This window comes from Orcinus orca, chromosome 1, assembly GCF_937001465.1.
Source record: "Orcinus orca chromosome 1, mOrcOrc1.1, whole genome shotgun sequence".
NCBI lineage: Eukaryota > Metazoa > Chordata > Mammalia > Artiodactyla > Delphinidae > Orcinus > Orcinus orca.
This window is the reverse complement of record NC_064559.1, coordinates 157,761,025-157,778,580: the sequence shown is the minus strand read 5'-3', so window position 1 is coordinate 157,778,580 and position 17,556 is coordinate 157,761,025. Positions and strand designations below refer to the sequence as shown.

The window sequence follows — 17,556 nt, the reverse complement described above, 5'->3', positions numbered from 1 at the left end:
ACAGTCTTTATTTTAAAGTGTATTTTGTCTGATATAAGTATTGCAACTCCAGCTTTCTTTTGATTTCCATTTGCATGGAATACCTTTTTCCATCCCCTCATTTTCAGTCTGTATGCGTCTCTAGATCTGAAGCGAGTCTCTTATAGACAGCATATATTTGAGTCTTAATTTTTGTACCCATTCAGCCAGTCTGTGTCTTTTGGCTGGAGCATTTAATCTATTTACATTTAAGGTAATTATCAGTATGTATGTTCTTACTGTCATTTTGTTAATTGTTTTGCATTTGTTTTTATAGGTCTTCTTTCTTCCTTTCCTCTTTTTTTAAATATTTTATTGAAGTATAGTTGATTTAAATGTTGTTAATTTCTGCTGTACAGCAAAGTTATTCAGTTATGCATTTATATATTCTTTTGCTTACTGTTTTCTATTATGGTTTATCACAGGATATTGAATATAGTTCCCAGTGCTATACAATAGGACCTTGTTCTTTATTTTCTTTCTTCTTTTGTGCTCTTCTCTTGTGATTTGATTATCTTTAGTGTTATGTTTGGTTATCTTATTTTTTGTATATATATATATATATATATATATATATATATATATATATATATATATAAAAAATAGATTTTTGGTTTGTGGTTCCATGAGGTTTCGATATAGCATTCTATACATATACATGATTATTTTAAGTTGCTGATCTCCTAATTTCAATGCATTCAAATGTCTTGCATTTGTACTCTTCTTCTCTCATGATTACTAGTTTAGATATCATATGTGTGTGTGGATGATTTCCTATCTTTACTGTATGCTTGCCTTTATGGGTGAGCTTTCCCATTTTGTAATTTTCTTGTTTCTAGTTGTGGTCTTTTCTTTTCCACCTAGAGAAGTTTCTTTAGGATTTGTTTTAAACCTGGTTTGGTGGTACTGAATTCTTTTAGCTTTTGCTTGTCTGTAAAGCTTTTGATTTCTCAGTCAAATCTGAACAAGAGCCTTGCTGGGTAGAGTATTCTTGGTTGTAGGTTTTCCCCTTTCATCACTTTAAATGTATTGTGCCACTCCCTTCTGGCCTGCAGAGTTTCTGCTGAAAAGTCAGCTCATAACCTTATGGGGATTCCCTTGTTGCTTTTAATATTTTCTCTTTATCTTTAATTTTGGTCAGTTTGATTACTATGTGTTTTGGTGTATTTATCCTTGAGTTAATCCTGTATGGGCCTCTGTGCTTCCTGGACTTGGGTGCTGTTTCCTTTCCCATATTAGGGAAGTTTTCAGTTGTTACCTCTTCAAATATTTTCTCAGTCCCTTATTCTCTCTCTTCTTCTGGGACCCCTATAATGCGAATGTTGGTGCGTTTGACATTGTCCTAGAGGTCTCTTAAACTGTCCTCATTTCTTTTCATTCTTTTTTCTTTATTCTGTTCTGCGGCAGTGATTTCCACCACTCTGTCTTCCAGCTCACTTATCTGTTCTTCTGCCTCATTTATTCTGCTATTGACTCCTTCTAGTGTATTTTCCATTTCAGTTATTGTATTCTTCAATACAATATTGTATTCTTCTTGGTTGTTCTTTATATTTTCTAATTCTTTGTTAACACCTTCCTGTAACTTCTCGCTCTGTGCATCCATTCTTTTCCTGAGCTCTTGGATCGTCTTTGTGATCATTACTCTGAACTCTTCCTGGTGTAGATTGCCTATCTCCGTGTCACTTAATTCTTCTTCTGGGGTTTTATCTTTTGCTTTCATCTGGAACCTCTTCCTCTGCTGTCTCATTTTGTCTAAATTTCTATTTCTATTTTTATGTATGTGGAAGGTTGGTTATGTTTCTCAACCTTGGAGAAGTGGCCCTCTGTAAGGGATGCCCTTTGTGTCCCAGAAGTACACTCCCCTCTTGTCTTCCAAGGGCCAGGGACCAGCTGGTCCCAGGGTAGTTTCTGACTTGCATTTGTGGACTTAGTTCCGCAGGCTGCCAGATCATTGTTTTCTTGTTTCTGGTGTCCACTCCCTGGTGGGTGAGGCTGTTGATGGACACTTGGATTGCTTCTGTATCTTGGCTATTGTAAATAGTGCTGCTGTGAATATTGGGGTGCGTGTATCTTTTTAAATTAGTGTTTTCATTTTTTCTGGATATATACCCAGGAGTAGAATTGCTGGATCATATGGTAGCTCTGCTTTTAGTTTTGTGACGAGCCTTCATACTGTTTTCCATAGTGGCTGTACCAATTTACATTCCCACCAACAGTGTATAAGGGTTCCCTTTTCTCCACATCCTTGCCAACATTTGTGATTTTTAGACTTGATGATAACCATTCTGACAGATGTGAGGTGATATCTCGTTGTTTTGATTTGCATTTCTCTAATAATTAGTGATTTGAACATCTTTTCATGTGCCTGTTAGCCATTTGTATGTCTTCTTTGAAAAGATGTCTGTTCAGGTCTTCTGCCCATTTAGTGATTGGTTTGTTTGTTTTTGATATTGAACTGTGTGAACTGTTTGTATATTGTAGGTATTAACCCCTTGTTGGTAGCATCATTTGCAAATACTTTCTCTGATTCCGTAGGTTGTCTTTTCATTTTGTCAGTGGTTTCCTTTGCTATGCAAAAGCTTTTAAGTTTAATTAGGTCCCATTTGTTTATTTTTGCTCTTATTTCTTTTGCCTTAGGAGACTGATCCAAGAAAATATTGCTGTAATTTGTTTCAAAGAGTATTCCACCTATGTTCTCTTCTAGGAGTTTTATGGTTTCTGGTCTTACATTTAGCTCTTTAAACCATCCTGAATTTAATTTGTATGTGGTGTGAGGGAATGTTCTAATCTCATTGTTTTGCATGTGGCTACCCAATTTTCCCAGCACCACTTGTTGAAGAAACTGTCTTTTCTCCATTGTATATTCTTGACTCCTTTGTTGTAGATGAATTGACCATAGTGCACAGATTTATTTGGGGCTCTCTGTTCTGTTCCATTGATTTATGTGTCTGTTTTTGTGTCAATACCATGATGTTTTGATTACTGTAGCTTTCTAGTATAGTCTAAAGTCTGGGAGGGTTATACTTCCAGCTTTGTTCTTTTTTCTCAAGATTGCTTTGTGGCTCCATGTGAATTTTATGATTATTTGTTCTAGTTCTGTGAAAAATGTCCAGGGTATTTTGATAGGGATTGCATTAAATCTGTAAATTGCTTTGGGTAGTATGGCCATTTTAACAATATTAATTCTTCCAATCCAAGGGCATGGGATATTGTTCCATTTCTTTGAATCATCTTCATTTTCCTTCATCAGTGTTTCATAGTTTTCAGGGTATTGGTCCTTCACCTCTTTGGTTAAATTTATTTCTAAGGGTTTTTCTTGCTGCTATTTTAAATGGGATTTTTTTTCTTTTTTACTTTCTCTTTCTGATATTTCATCATCAGTGTATAGAAATGCAATAGATTTCTGTATATTAATCTTTTATCCTGCAACCTTGCCGAATTCATTTACTAATTCTAATAGTTTTGGGGTGGAGACTTTAGGGATCTGTATAAAGAATATGCTTAATATTCTTATTAATACTTAATTAATAAAGATTTTGTTTCCAGTAACAATGTTGGAAATAAGGAAAAGAGAAATAACTCCAATGTCCATTAATATAGGAATTTTTAAGTAAAATATCTTACAGCTATATACATTGCTTTTAAACATAGCAAGGAAGATATATGAAGACTTTACTCTTTGGTCATTCTTGTGCCCTGGAATCTTCACTACCTGGCATATTGTTAGTGCTCAAATATTTTTTGAATAAACATGTCCAGAAATATGTTGACAATTTACTATTAAATGAAAAAATACTTTGAAGAATAAAATGTAAAATATAATTCTATTTAATTAAAAAACCCAAAAACTACACATACACGTGTGTGTGTGTGTGTGTGTGTGTGTGTATTTTTTTCCAAGTACTGACTTAGTTAATTAACTGTGTTAGGACATAGGCCAACCTTTCATATATCTTTCCAATTTATATATTGATGTAATGGAACAAAGCTGGCAGGGAGGTTTTGCCATCCTCAGTGTGTGGGTTCAATTTCTGGACCTAAGACATTTACTCTGTCACTATTTCCAGCCAGTGGTAAAGGGAGAGAAAAAGAGAAGAGGGCAGAACAACTTCCTTAAGAAAATATGATCCAGAAGGTGCACACTTTACTTCTGCCAATGTCTCATGATTAAGACTTAGTCACACGGCCACATCTTGTTAGAGGAAAGGCTGGGAAAATGTGGGCAACTGTGTATTCATCTAAAACCGCATGGGGGAATGGGGATGGGGCAGGCATCAAGTTTCTTATTATAGAGAGAAGAAATGGAGGAAAGGGAGAGCAAATACTGGAGGACCATGAATAGTGTGCACAAAACTTTCTATACCATCATCTTTTCTTTCACCACTGAGTCATAATTTCACTTGTAACTTACAACAGTTTTAATACCAACTAGGATTTGTTTCTAAATTCTTTTATTGCATTGTTCACTCAAATCTTGTGTCCATTGCGCTGTTACTATTATTGTAGTTTACAATACAATGTACCAAATCAAACACCCCTCTTTTCACCTTTTTAAAATTTTCTTCCCAGGTCTTACCTTTTTATTGCAAGATTTTTCTATTGGAATATAAATGTTTTTCTTATTCATTTACAAAAATTATTTATACATTAATAAAAGTATTATTAATAATGATAGCTATCATTTTTTGAGGATCCACTATGTGCCAGGTACTCTATTAAGGGCTTTATTTTTTAAATTCTTTTCAGTGGAAGTAGGTACTTCAATCATATCCCCATTTCATATACTAAGCAAGTGAGACCTAGAGAGGTAAAGTTAATTGCTCAACATCACACAGCTGATAAGTGGAGGGGTCAACTGTCAAATCTGTGTGTCTGACACCAAAGTCCATGCTCTAACAGCTGCTCTGTATTAAGTGTCTGTCACATGCAATGCAAATAATTTTCCTGCTTTGTCATTTGCTTTCTAACTTTGCTATGACCTGTTGATGTTCATAAGTTTTAAATAATAATTTTATGTATTAATATTAATGTATTATTTTAATACAGTAGACCCACATACTGGCCGTCCCTGTATAGATTTTTTGGACAACACTCATAAGTGGAATAGAAGCTATACATTGAGCAGCATCTTACTTACCCTCCAGGTAAGAACAGATTAATATAATGCTGTCTTTAATACTTTTAATTACCCCAATTACTAAAAATATAACGAATAAAATGTACAATGCATAGTTAAATGTTTAAAGGATTTGAGTAAGCTTATATAAATCAATAACATTTCTACGTCAAGACTGTAAAATGGAACTTGAATTATAAAGACGATTATTTTTAAAGTGAAATCGATAGATTAGGCCCTTCCCAGCCAAAGAATATGTATTTTATAAAAGAAGAAAAGAACTGTTTGGATGGTTTCAACTCTGGAAATACAGTCTTAGGTTTGCTTTTGGCTCCTAACTTCACTTTATAATGTTGAACAGGCCTTTTGGATCTTTCCACATTCATGAACCTTGCCTTCCTCCGAGAGGTGAATCAAGTGACTACAACGTAAAATGTTCAGCTTTATCCTTTGTTTCTGACAGTACTAGAGACCTGCTTTTATAAACTTTCATATCAAACCCAGTGAACAATTAAACCAGGAATTTCCTCCTCTCCTCAGTAGATGCCTGTTTCTAGAATGCACCCTTCACCTCCTAGATCCATGGTCTTTAGAAGTATGCCTCCGTGTTGCGTTATTCCCCACCCTCAAAGAGCCTCCCTTCTCATCCTGAAATGCTAAGATAAATGATTTGAGTGGCACTTGCTTTGACCACTTACATCTGGCTCAGCGAGATTCTATCCGCTAGAGTCTGTCCACGATATTCTATTTATCATTGATAATATGTGGAGATAAACTATTAAATTTTGATCATCTGGAATACCTGGAGATAAAGTATTCTGGCTTAATTGAATTTTCTCTGTAACATAGAATTATAACACAAATTTCATCTCTCCCATTTCTTGTTTTTGAAAATAAAATAAAACTAATCATTAACTTTCTGTCTAGTCATCTTAGTATGCTGAGTAAAATTTAATATTTTTAAAAATTCAATGTTCAATTTATTTATTCATTCATTCTACAAATATGTGTTGAGCATATATAGCAGTGCCAGGCCATGTTCTGGGAGAGAGATTGGAGCAAAAACTTTGAGGAAGTAAGTGAGCGTGTTGTGCAGAGATTTGTGATTGATCTTCTGGATTCCTTCAAACTGAGTCATCCTGTCTCTTCCACCTAAATAGGATTGGCCTTAAAAATAGTAAAAATGAATGTTCTCAGGAATGTAATGAGTGAGGGCAAACCAGAATGAAATGGTGAAAAATTTGAATAGCAGAATAATTTAATAAAAGGTACATTGAGGGCTGTAAGTTTAGATAGCTTGGCTTCACATCTTGGTTCTGCCACTTAATACCTTTGCACTGTTGGAAAAGTTTCTTCACTTCTCATTGCCTCAGTTTCTTCATCAGTAAAATGGGGCTGTTAGTAGCTACCTCATATAACTTGTGAGGACTAAATGAATAAATAACATGTAAAGTACTTAGAACCATGAGTTGTCCAAGCAAAGAATTCAATAAAATCTAGTTAATATTTTGATTGTTCTTAGTTTTAACCTGTAATACAAAATGACAACAAAGTGTTGCCAAATACATCATGGAAAGCCAGTAGATTACACAGTTGTTTTTATTTTTCAAATAGATTTATAAAACAAATATGCCCACATTAGAGAAGATTTTTAAGATAGTGGAAAGGAAAAGAAAATCACTGGTAATCATAAAGAAAATTCCTTACCCTATTGTTATTAGCATTTTCTTCTAATTTTGTCTCCTGTGTTTCGGTTTTAAATCTTCAGTTCCACATTTCCTGCAGGGTCAAGCCCAAATTCTGTTGCCTGACAAACGATGATCTACTTCTCACACCTCGGCCTTAACTCTCCCAAACACACTGTGGGATCCCGCTCCTATTGATATATTGATATCTTCTTTTTTTTTTTTTTCCCCACTCACAGTGCTTGGTTCAATTCATGTTAAAAAGCATTTATAGAGTTCTAAACTCTAAAGTTACAAACCTAAGTCATTCTTGCACTTTAAAAAGTGCTCAGTCCAGTTCCGCATCTGACTAGCAGCCCATTTTATTCCCTCTTTCTCAGTCTGTTCAGCAAGCAGCTGCTCACATTGTAAGAGTCGGGTCAATAGAGCCCTCCTCTGCAATGCCTTTCCTGATTTCCTTTCCTAGGTGAAATTGATGGCTTTGGTTTTGGCGGGAAGGAGGTTTTCTTTGCAAAGTGGTACCCTAAGCAAATCTCTATGAGAGCGCTATAATGCTCTAACACATATACTGTTTCCTTATCTGTCTTCCCCTGTTGGACTGTAAGCTCCCTGAGGTCAGGAAACAAGTCTAATTTGTGTGATAGGTACTAAGTAACATGATTGAAGCAACAAATCTGAATTTTTACATCGTTGCAATGATGGTATATATGTTCTAATTATATAGCCTATTTCTTTTTCACTTAACATTTTATCTCAAGTAATTCCAGATTGCTACAATTAATATTTTAATGGCTATTTAATAGTACTTTGAAGGTCAGTGCTGCCCAATAGAACTTTCCGTGCTTATGGAAATGTTCAATATCTGTGCTGTCCGATATAGTAGCCTCTAGTCTCATGTTCTACTGAGCACTTGAAATGTGGCTACTGTAACTGAGGAACTGAGTTATTCATTTTATTTAAGTAATTTAAATTGAGATTGCTTTCTGACTACTACCTTTTGAATAACAGGTGAGACACATTTATAATTATCACATTGTTATACAAGGAGGTGGTACTTGAAATGGTGTTTATAATATTTTAAAGTCTAAATATGCTAATCATCTCCTCCGAAAATTTTTATAATCTTGATTTCTTTGAAAACTTGTACTTCCATATACAATGAAAAAGTAAGTACCAACACTCATCCACAGAAGAAATTCCAATTTCATGGGCTATAACTAATTGGATATTACAACATGTACCCACTGGTACAGTTGTTTATTGATGCTTCAGATGTTTGTATTTATCCTCCAGATGGCTTTTTATATTATTTCATACTATCACATGGTGACTTTAAAAGTTGGACTGTTATTTTATTTTTTTACTATTTTAGCAGGGTGTCTGATTTGTATATTTTAATTATTCCTTACATTCTAGTTCTTAAAAAATCATTAAATATACTTAATAGCTTGTGTGTATATTATATGAAAAGGTCTTAGGCACAGTGGTCAATGCAAAAACTATTGAGTAAACTTTACCAGATGTGCCTCTCTGAGTAAGATTATCTCTCCAGCCAAAGAGCAAAAGCTCGTTCTTGAAGAAAAGTTTCATCTGCTTCCCACCCACTTTGAAAGATATAGTGCAATCCTTATTTAAGCAATTATAATATTCTGGGAAATATAGCCCAATGTGTTTTCCAAATAGAAAAAAAAAAAACAGCAGAAAATTCTTGTTGGTTTTGAAATATCAGATGTCAGATTACTGCTTTTATTAGAGAAAGATTGCTATCATTTCCATGACTCTTAAGCCACAGTAATCCACTCTGACCTGTAGCTACACTTAAGACATTCTGGTAGTTGTTCTCTTGGCTATATTTTATTATCTATTTTGTATGTTATAACGTAAGGTTCCGTATACTGAATTATTGAATAAATTTTTCAAATTTGGGCTAATATTAATTTTGAGATGCCAGATAAACAAGATCATGGTCTAGCAGAACTATTAAGTTTTAGTTACTACTGGTCACCTATTTCATCCAGATGTGCAAATACTATTGTAGGCAGAATTTTGAAGATGTCCCCCAAGACTCCCATTCTCTGGTTACTCAGTCAAACACTAATCTAGGTCTGAAGGAACTTTGCAGATGGAACTATGGTTACTAATCAGCTCACCTTAAAATAGAAAGGTTATTCCTGAAATATGCAGGGGGCCCAAAGTAATCCCATGAGCTCTTAACAACAGAAAAGGAAGACAGAAGAGTCACTCAGAGAAATACAGTAAAGACGGAGAAAGGATATGACAGGAGGGGAGCAAACACGAGAAGGATTTTTCACACCTTTGCCTCTGACACGTAGGGGTCCAAGTGTAAGGACTGGCGAGAGACATCTCAGGGTTGAGGGTAGCCCCCAGTTAATCACCAGGGAAGAAACGGGAAACTCAGTCTTACAAATACTGAAGTCAGGAACTGAATTCAGCGAACAGACAGCCTGAATGAGTTGGGAGGCATGTTCTTCCCAGAGCCTCTGGTAAGAGCCCAGCCAATCGACGACTTGATTTCAGTCTTGTTCAGTCTGGAAGAGAAAAACCAGCTCAATCAACCTTGACTTCCTACTTGTAGAAATGTGAGATAATAAAGTTGTGTTGATTTAGTTGCTAAATTTGTGGTAATTTGTTATAGCAGCAATAGAAAACTACTACAGATACCAAGTTAAGTATTCAGTGATCTGGAGGGATACTGAATTGCATGCAAGTTTTTAATACATGTGTTTGTTTATTCACGATCTAAATATGATCTCATGTTAAAATGTAATGTATTTTTAATGGAAATGTTTCAATGTTTTCTAATGTTTACTTCCCTTTCCATAAAAAATCAATTTAAATTTATGTGATAGGAAGAAATAAGTTACAGGAAGGAACTTGTAACTTGCTTTGATCCTAATGTTTGGCTCATGAATGTACAGTATAAAACCAAGATAGATCAAGTGTTTCTTGAGAGTAGGGACTATGTCTCTTTTGTCTTTGTCTCTATCTCCAGGTGGATACATTGTAGGCATTTAATGAATGCTTCTTGAATGTTGTATGTATTAGTTTGTCTTTTTGCTCTAAGAAAAAAGTTACTTTAAAAACTCTATGTTCTGGGCTTCCCTGGTGGCGCAGTGGTTGGGAGTCCGCCTGCCGATGCAGGGGACGCGGGTTCGTGCCCCGGTCCGGGAGGATCCCACATGCCGCGGAGCGGCTGGGCCTGTGAGCCATGGCCGCTGACCTGCGCGTCCAGAGCCTGTGCTCCACAACGGGAAAGGCCACAACAGTGAGAGGCCCATGTACAGCAAAAAAAAAAAACAAAAAAAAAACAAAAACAAAAAAACTCTATGTTCTATATGTTTTCCTATAGGTTATGCTTTCTAATCCAGTGCTAGAAAATCCAGTGAATTTGGAAGCAGCCCATATACTGAATAAAGATGAAACTCTGTACAGGCAAATAATTCGAAGACGTTTCCACCAGCCATTACAATGTAAGAAGTGCCTACTTATTGTTATTTGCCAGTTATTAATTATTTATACCAAGTAAATGATCTAGCAAGTAACTTGTATACGGCAATATTTTCTGTATCCATTTTCAGTAATGAAGTCATACTAAGATCTCTCCTACTGTACCTCTTTTTCAAATCCATCAGTGTGATCCCTTTTTTTTCCTAATTGAAGAATAGTTGATTTACAATGTTGTGTTAGTTTCAGGTGTACAGCAAAGTGATTCAGTTATACATACATATATATCTATTTTATATATCTGTTTTTTCAGACTCTTTTCCCTTATAGGTTATTACAAAATATTGAGTAGAGTTCCCTGTGCTATACAGTAGGTCCTTGTTGTCTGTTTTATATATAGTAGTGTGTACATATTAATCCCAAACTCCTAATTTACCCCTGCCCGCCCCCTTTCCCCTTTGGTAACCATAAGTTTGTTTTCTATGTCTGTGGGTCTATTTCTGTTTTGTATGTAAGTTCATTTCTATCATTTTTTTAGATTCAACATATAAGCAATATCATAAGATATTTGTCTTTCTCTGGCTGGTTTAGTGTGGTCCTTTTTAAAAGATTACCAAAAATCATAGGCTTAGTATCTTTAAAAGTAATGGTCGGGCCTCCCTGGTGGCGCAATGGTTGAGGGTCTGCCTGCCAATGCGGGGGACACGGGTTCGTGCCCCGGTCTGGGGGGATCCCACATGCCGCGGAGTGGCTGGGCCCGTGAGCCATGGCCGCTGAGCCTGCACGTCTGGAGCCTGTGCTCCGCAACGGGAAAGGCCACAACAGTGAGAGGCCCGCGTACTGCAAAAATAAATACATAAATAAATAAAAGTAATGGTCATATGGGTGAATGGTGCTGATCAAAACTAGTCTACCCATCATAAAGGTATGACATCAGTTTTAACTCTCTGATCTGTAACGGATATTTCTCAGACTTCACCTTTAGCACCCCCCAGATCTTACTGATCTGGGACTCCTTTCCCCTTGATTAGGAAAGCTTTCAGCATTTTTCTTTCTGGAGAGTTCTTCCTCCAGGTATTCCTTCAAAGAATCCATGTGGAAATGACATCTGAGCCTTTTCAGTCTTTCTGCTCTATTGACCAATGTTTTCCTGATACCGTTGGTCTGCTCCCTCTCATCCTGCCAGGAACCTTTTCTTGACTCTTAATTCCATCGCCTCTACTGCTCCTGTGCTCTCTCTGCAGTTAGCAGAGCAATGCTGTTGGCTCCTTATGCCCAGGGGTGTTTGCCACAAGTGAAGGTTGGGATCCTAGTGACATAGCTCTTTCCTTTACATTCTGCCCCTCCTTTCAGCAGTGCACAGCAGCCTCACACAGTAACTGGCATTATTAGCTCCCCAATCAGCAGGACTCGCTGTTCAGACTCACTCTGCCAAACTGATGTCTCTTGTGCTTTTTCTCTCCATTAGATGTCCACGATCTCTTCTTCCATCCCCTTCTAGGACCTGCCAGCCCATTAGTCAGGTCTGTACAGTTTGTGGCCAAGTTCAAGTCCTCCTCCACAGGGCATCTGGGTCAGATGCAATATTGATCAGGCATCTTTTCCAGTATCTTCAAATATGTCATGATTGTCGCGGAGTTCCTCAAAATTCCCTGACAGTTTTGAGGCTGGTTTGTCCACAGAGGAATGGTACCGCTTCACTCTGATCATATTTCTGACCAACCAGAATACTGTAGCATCCCCCCCTGTGTCCTCTGCACTCAGGAAGTGTTTGTGGAATGAGCAAATGAATGACATGTATCCCTTCTGTCATGCACTACAATACTGTCATTACACAGAAATATTCTGTACAAAGCTATGTCCATATTCTGGTGAATGCAAATTCTAAAACTGGTTTTAAAGAATTTTCTATGGTAAATGACTTTGGTTTTGCCCTGCAGAGAGAAGGATGAGAAGAAACTGCAAGACAAATTGGCCCTTCCTTTTCTTCTTTTCTCTCAGGCTGACATCACCCTTCACTCCTTTCAGTCCTCCTGCTTTGCCAACAAACCAGACAGGAAAGCTGTCCACGTTGCCAAATCACCCAACAAATGAGTGACAAAGCAAATAGTGCTTTGGTAGGTTTTCACTATATGCTTCATTTGTGTTGGTGAAATATGTGGGAATCCAAGACAGCAAATCGTTTTCAGCTTGCCTGCCATCACAGCAGGACTGGAGTGGTACCTATAGTGCCAGGAAGAAAATGATTTTCTGTGCTTCATAGGGAAAGAGTGCCGTGATACAGCAGAGGCAGCTGCTGTGGTGGGAAATGAAGTGCGGAAAAATGCGTTCACTCTAACTTAGATGGTAGCATAGTACCATGTGGTTTTCTGTGAAAAACTGCATCCAATGAGAATTAATTTCCTGTAACAACTTTGAAAAGAAAAGGTCTCCACTACAGTGCTGCAAGAATCAGCTTTCATGTACGTTTAATATATTAATAAGAAGGTCTGGAAAATGCAAAGGAGAAATTATCCCATTTTTGGATAACACAAAAGTGGAACAGATAGTTACTTGTATACATGAGAAACTCAAGAGGCAGGTAATTGTATCATATCCGTAGGCATTAATTTTCGGCTACAGCAATATCCTCAGTGCCCAGGTAGCAGTCTCTGGCTATAAGTATTGAATAAAAATTTGTAGATTGAATGAATGAAAAAATACACATAAAGGGCTTCCCTGGTGGCGCAGTGGTTGAGAGTCCGCCTGCCGATGCAGGGCACGCGGGTTCGTGCCCCGGTCTGGGAGGATCCCACATGCTGCGGAGCGGCTGGGCCCGTGAGCCATGGCTGCTGAGCCTGTGCGTCTGGAGCCTGTGCTCCGCAGCGGGAGAGGCCCGCGTACCGCAAAAAAAAACCCATAAATTTAGATCCTGATTTTACTTCATAGTTTACAGAATGCTTTCACATACATTTATTCATCTGATCCTTAGCCTCTTCCCCTGAGGCAGCTGAGGATGGTGATGAAGGGATTAGCCCAAGGCCACACACAGCAAGCTGCAGGGCCAGAGATCCACCCTGGGCATTCCCCCTGCCGCCCTCCCCACCCCCCACCCCCCGCCCCGTGCCTCCAATTTAATGAGGTGAACATAAAGTCATTCATGTGGGATCAAAGAATTAAAATTTCCAAGTACTGAAGAGAAGAGACCTGACTTCATAGCAGACCTTTAGTCTATGAAAAATTCTTAGGAAGCTATTTGAACACAAGCTTAATGTGAAAAGCAAGTGCCCTTCTACCAAGCATGTGCGAAATGATAACTTGCCCGACGCTGGTTAGGTGGGCCCTTCTCTGGAATACCAGCCTTTTCCTTGGCGTGTTGACAAGAATGCACAAACTCTGAGTTCAAACCCGATTGGTGGGGGCTTCCCTGGTGGTGCAGTGGTTGGGAATCCGCCAGCCAATGCAGGGGACATGGGTTCGATCCCTGGTCCGGGAAGATCCCACATGCGGCGGAGCAACTAAGCCTGTGTGACACAACTACTGAGCCTGCGCTCTAGAGCCCACGTGCCACAACGACTGAAGCCCACACTCTTAGAGCCCATGCTCCGCAACAAGAGAAGCCACCGCAATGAGAAGCACATGCAGCACAACGAAGAATAAGCCCCCACTCACCACAACTAGAGGAACCCTGTGTGCAGCAGTGAAGACCCGACACAGACAAAAAAAAAAAAAAAACGATTGGTGGAGGTCCTGATGACCTTCCCATGTCCTGCAAGCCTCTTCTCCTTGTGGTCTGGACCCTGACTCCCTTACTTATAGTTTGGGTGCTCACACATACCAGACTGCCTGGGACAGGCTAGGCCCGTGAGCCATGGCCGCTGAGCCTGCGCGTCCGGAGCCTGTGCTCTGCAACGGGAGAAGCCACACCAGTGAGAGGCCCGTGTACTGCAAAAAAAAAAAAAAAAACTATAATATAATTACTGACAGATATTATGACAGTCAAAATACAAGAATAGAGAAGAATTATAAAAATACAACTAATTCACATTAGGTACTTTTAAAAAAACCCTGATGATTGTGCAAATCCATCCCATCCTCCTTGCAATTAGGAAGATGTTGTGATAAGCATTTGATTCTTCTTCAATTTAAGTTCTCAATTTGTTCACTTTTTTTTTAAAGTTCTCTTAATAGAACAATTTTAGAGGAACTTGTTTCTACAATTGAAGCAGGTGATGTCTCGTAGGATTTCAGGTGTTGGGTTTTTTTTCTCTTAAAGGGAGTACTGGTTGTTAGGTGTAGGAATACCCTTTCCTTTGGAAAAGATTCTTTCTTGATGTCAGGAGAAAGAGAAATTTAGTCCAGTAGCTTCTCATTAAAGAACATGAGCTTTAGCACCATCATTCAGAGCCAGTTTTGTTGTTGGTGATTACAGTATTACTCCAGATATTCTGCTGTCTACAGATGTCAGGAGATGTGGAAAACCTGACTTTAACAGGATGGCCTGTATGAATCTGTTTGCTGGAGTTACAGACCTCTTTTGTCCTTTTTTGTATTTCACTGCACCAGATGTTCCAGGAACTTTTCAGCAAAGTCTCTGCTAAAGATGTTAAGTATTTATTTTCTATCAAAGAAATATTTGTGCATAGCTTTAAAGGACAGATAACACCAATCGGTTTTTAAGGAAATATAGCAGACCTTGGAAGCCACAGCTTCCATGGCTGAGAGCCGTCCCCACCCCGACAAGGTACCAACAGCTTTCAACACGTTTATCTGTTTCTTTTGGAATTCACCACTATATTTCTAAATTTATTCTGTACTAAATTTCTGGGGTTTTCAGTTTAGATATTACTTATGGGCTTCTTCTGAGAGATAAAGATTTAGTTTTTATGTGCCATTTCCACTCACGTTTTCTCTCCCCCATTCTCCTAGTATTGTTCGTTTACATTGATATGACTTAGTAAATATTCGTCATAGGTGAGCCACGAATGATTATTTTTCTTGTACAAATGGCCTGTGTTTTCATTCCCTTGTTTTTGTTTTCTGGATTTTTATTTGTTCTTTTTAAAAATATCTACCATTTATTTTTCCCCTAAGCTTTCTGACAGAGCTGTAAAGACAAACAAAAAAACAAACAAAACACACACACCAGGTATTCAGTCAGTTTCATTTTCTTCCCCTGGAAGACGTCTTTGCTGAGGCACTCATGCGCCTCCTCCTTTTCTGAATTGGCAGTTCTCTCGTAGGGATCCTGGAGTGACCTTTTGGTCTGCCTCTTGGATTGGAGCTCTTGCTTGATCCCTCCTTTTCCTCTTGGTTGGTTTGCTCCTTCATTTTGTTGGAACACTTCCTCCAGGAGCTTCCAAGTACATGAAAGCTAAATCTTTTATTACTTCACATGCCTAAAAATGTATTTTTTCCACTCTCATATGTTCATAATTTGGTTAAACTTTAGTCTGAAAATGTTTTTCCTCCTCATTCATCATGTAGGGCATTTCATAGGCTGTTTAAATCTCAAACTCTAATTCTTTAGTTCTGGACTTTTTTCTTATATGATTTCTTTTATAATACCTGTCCCCTCCAGTTTCCCTGTTCTCTCTTCTAAATCTCCAAAGATTTAGACGTGGGATCTACTGATCTGTTACTCTGATTTTTTAAAATCTATTTTCTCCTATTATCCATCTCTTTGTTTTTCTGTTCTGTATTCTGGAAAATGTCCAGAAAAGTATGTTCCTAGTTCCTATTTTCTTCCTGCTTATTTGTTTTGGTTGTCATCCTTCATGATAATGACTTTACTCAGATATCTACTGATCTTTGACTATGTATCTGTATGATGGACACACGATGAATGAAAATCATTCATTGAAGAAATGTCTATTTAGGTCTTCTGCCCATTTTTGGATTGGGTTGTTTGTTGTTTTGTTATTAAGCTGCATGAGCTGCTTATAAATTTTGGAGATTAATCCTTTGTCAGTTGCTTCATTTGCAAATATTTTCTCCCATTCTGAGGGTTGTCTTTTGGTCTTCTTTATGGTTTCCTTTGCTGCGCAAAAGCTTTTAAGTTTCATTAGGTCCCATTTGTTTACTTTTGTTTTTATTTCCATTTCTCTAGGAGGTGGGTCAAAAAGGACCTTGCTGTGATTTATGTCATAGAGTGTTCTGCCTATGTTTTCCTCTAAGAGTTTGATAGTTTCTGGCCTTACATTTAGGTCTTTAATCCATTTTGAGCTTCTTTTTGTGTATGGTGTTAGGGAGTGATCTAATCTCATACTTTTACATGTAGCTGTCCAGTTTTCCCAGCACCACTTATTGAATAGGCTGTCCTTTCTCCACTCTACATTTCTGCCTCCTTTGTCAAAGATAAGGTGACCATATGTGCGTGGGTTTATCTCTGGGCTTTCTATCCTGTTCCATTGATCTATATTTCTGTTTTTGTGCCAGTACCATACTGTCTTGATTACTGTAGCTTTGTAGTATAGTCTGAAGTCAGGAAGCCTGATTCCTCCAGCTCCATTTTTCGTTCTCAAGATTGCTTTGGCTATTCGGGGTCTTTTGTGTTTCCATACAAATTGTGGAATATTTTGTTCTAGTTCTGTGAAAAATGCCAGTGGTAGTTTCATAGGGATTGCATTGAATCTGTAGATTGCTTTGGGTAGTAGAGTCATTTTCACAATGTTGATTCTTCCAATCCAAGAACATGGTATATCTCTCCATCTATTTGTATCATCTTTAATTTCTTTCATCAGTGTCTTATAATTTTCTGCATACAGGTCTTTTGTCTCCTTAGGTAGGTTTATTCCTAGGTATTTTATTCTTTTGTTGCAATGGTAAATGGGAGTGTTTTCTTGATTTCACTTTCAGATTTTTCATCCTTAGTGTATAGGAATGCCAAAGATTTCTGTGCATTAATTTTGTAACCTGCTACTTTACCAAATTTATTGATTAGCTCTAGTAGTTTTCTGGTAGCATCTTTAGGATTCTCTATGTATAGTATCATGTCATCTGCAAACAGTGACAGCTTTACTTCTTCTTTTCCGATTTGGAAGATATACAGAGTGCCAACAAACACATGAAAGAATGCTCAACATCACTAATCATTAGAGAAATGCAAATCAAAACTACAATGAGATATCATCTCACACCAGTCAGAATGGCCATCATCAAAAAATCTAGAAACAATAAATGCTGGAGAGGGTGTGGAGAACAGGGAACCCTCTTACACTGTTGGTGGGAATGTAAATTGATACAGCCACTGTGGAGAACAGTATGGAGGTTCCTTAAAAAGCTACAAATAGA

General features: G+C 37.7%; 1 protein-coding gene across 1 annotated transcript in view; it reads left to right on the top strand.

Moving 5' to 3' along the window:
- Positions 1–17,556, top strand: part of UBE2U (ubiquitin conjugating enzyme E2 U) — a 42,707-nt gene that overhangs the window by 8,528 nt on the left and 16,623 nt on the right. The window contains exons 4-5 of the mRNA XM_033408995.2: positions 5,065–5,162; positions 10,190–10,310. Of these exons, the coding sequence (XP_033264886.1) occupies positions 5,065–5,162; positions 10,190–10,310 (219 nt within the window). The remainder of the gene's footprint in view (positions 1–5,064; positions 5,163–10,189; positions 10,311–17,556) is intronic.